This window comes from Otolemur garnettii, unplaced genomic scaffold (assembly GCF_000181295.1).
Source record: "Otolemur garnettii isolate 467f Iridium unplaced genomic scaffold, OtoGar3 scaffold00011, whole genome shotgun sequence".
Lineage (NCBI taxonomy): Eukaryota > Metazoa > Chordata > Mammalia > Primates > Galagidae > Otolemur > Otolemur garnettii.
Genome location: NW_003852406.1, coordinates 27,339,234 through 27,340,932, shown reverse-complemented (window position 1 = coordinate 27,340,932; position 1,699 = coordinate 27,339,234). Strand labels below are relative to the sequence as shown.

The 1,699-nt window shown below is 39.1% G+C and overlaps 1 protein-coding gene across 2 annotated transcripts in view; it reads left to right on the top strand.

Moving 5' to 3' along the window:
* LOC100940579 (paired amphipathic helix protein Sin3a) overlaps positions 1–1,699 on the top strand; it is a 76,848-nt gene that overhangs the window by 33,987 nt on the left and 41,162 nt on the right. For both annotated transcript variants that reach the window (XM_023510060.1, XM_012801949.2), the window contains exon 3: positions 414–590. In XM_023510060.1, the coding sequence (XP_023365828.1) occupies positions 414–590 (177 nt within the window). The remainder of the gene's footprint in view (positions 1–413; positions 591–1,699) is intronic.

The window sequence follows — 1,699 nt, the reverse complement described above, 5'->3', positions numbered from 1 at the left end:
GACAGCTTGAGACACTGTCACAAAAAAAAAAAAAAAAAAAAGAGAGCTGGGACTACAGGCGCCTGCTACAATGCTGGGCTCTTTTTTTGTTGTTGCAGTTGTCATTGTCAGCTGGCTGGGACAGAGTTTGAACCTGCCAGCCTTGGTGTATGAGGCCGGTGTTCTACCCACTAAACAAGGGATGTCGCCAGCTATATCATTTTTTAATAGCTACAAAGAATTCTTTTGTAAGATAAATGAGGTATAATTTATTTTACCAGTTTTCTTTTGTGGGAGATTTGGGTTTATAATTAATTATCTTTGTGCATACAAAGATACACATGCATGCTTTGTGCGTTTGTTATTCCTCCAGACACATTTGGGAAAGAATGCATAAGCCTTGATGTTTCTTGTCTGCATTTTGTCCACCCCAGGTTTCAGCTGTGCCACAGAGCTCTGGTAGTCATGGGCCCACCATTGCAGCAGTTCATAGCAGCCATCATCACCCAACAGCTGTGCAGCCCCATGGAGGTCAGGTGGTCCAGAGTCATGCTCATCCAGCCCCACCAGTTGCACCAGTGCAGGGACAGCAGCAGTTTCAAAGGCTCAAGGTGGTATTCAGTTCCTTTTCTTGGGTCAAAAAGTTTATCTTTAACAAGAAACAAAAAATTTATCTTTAGTACCCTATTAATGATAATGTTATAACTTTTAAGTTGAGAGGTGAATCACAAGAAGTTCTACCTTTTTTTGGTGAAATCTGGTTATATTTCTCATCTTAGCACCAGTGTCTGATCTAGTGAAGAATATACTTAAGGAATGTTTGTAGAATGTATGAATGCATGCTACTTCAGTGTTATCAGGAATGAGGCGCTATTTTCATATAAAATGGACCTTAATGTTCTTTTTTTTTTTTTTTGCATTTTTTGGCCGGGGCTGTGTTTGAACCCACCACCTCTGGCATATGGGGCCGGCGCCCTACTCCTTTGAGCCACAGGCGCTGCCCTAATGTTCATTTTTTTATGCTTCCATTTGAACTTTTGAGTTCTTAATGTTGTATAGGTTTTATTGAACGCTCACATGATTGACTATAGGCATGTACAAAATAAAACATTTAGAGTTTAATCTTTTTATTCCTGTTTATGAATAGCTAAATTGGCTAGCATTTGCAAGTCCATCCTTAGTAAAAACACATGCTCCTTTTGGGGAATCTTTATGAAGTTTGGGGGAAATTGTAATTGCAAATGAAGTGTCAGTGTTTTCATCTTTTCTTCTGAGTTTCTGTGGTAGGTTTTCAGTGCTTTGAAATTTATGAGGTTTCATGGCGAAATGATGTTTGTGTATTCTTCTTTCTTGTATTATTTTTCAAAATGTGTAATATTTGCAATAAGTGTTCCAGATTTTTCTAATTTTTGCATTTATGTAAAATTTACAAGTGAGTGCAAGAAATATAAGTGAAAGAACTCTAAAGAAATAAATGTTAGGGCTCAGCACCTGTAGCTCAGTGGCTACTGGCAAGTTTGAACCCAGCCCAGGCCTGCCAAACATTAATGACAATTACAACAACAATAACAAAAAATGGCCAGGCATTGTGACAGACACCTGTAGTTCCAGCTACTTGAGAGGCTGAGACAAGAGAATCACTTAAGCCTAAGAATTTGAGGTTGCTGTGAATTGTGACTCCATGGCAGTCAACCCAGGGTGACAGCTTGAGACACTGTCA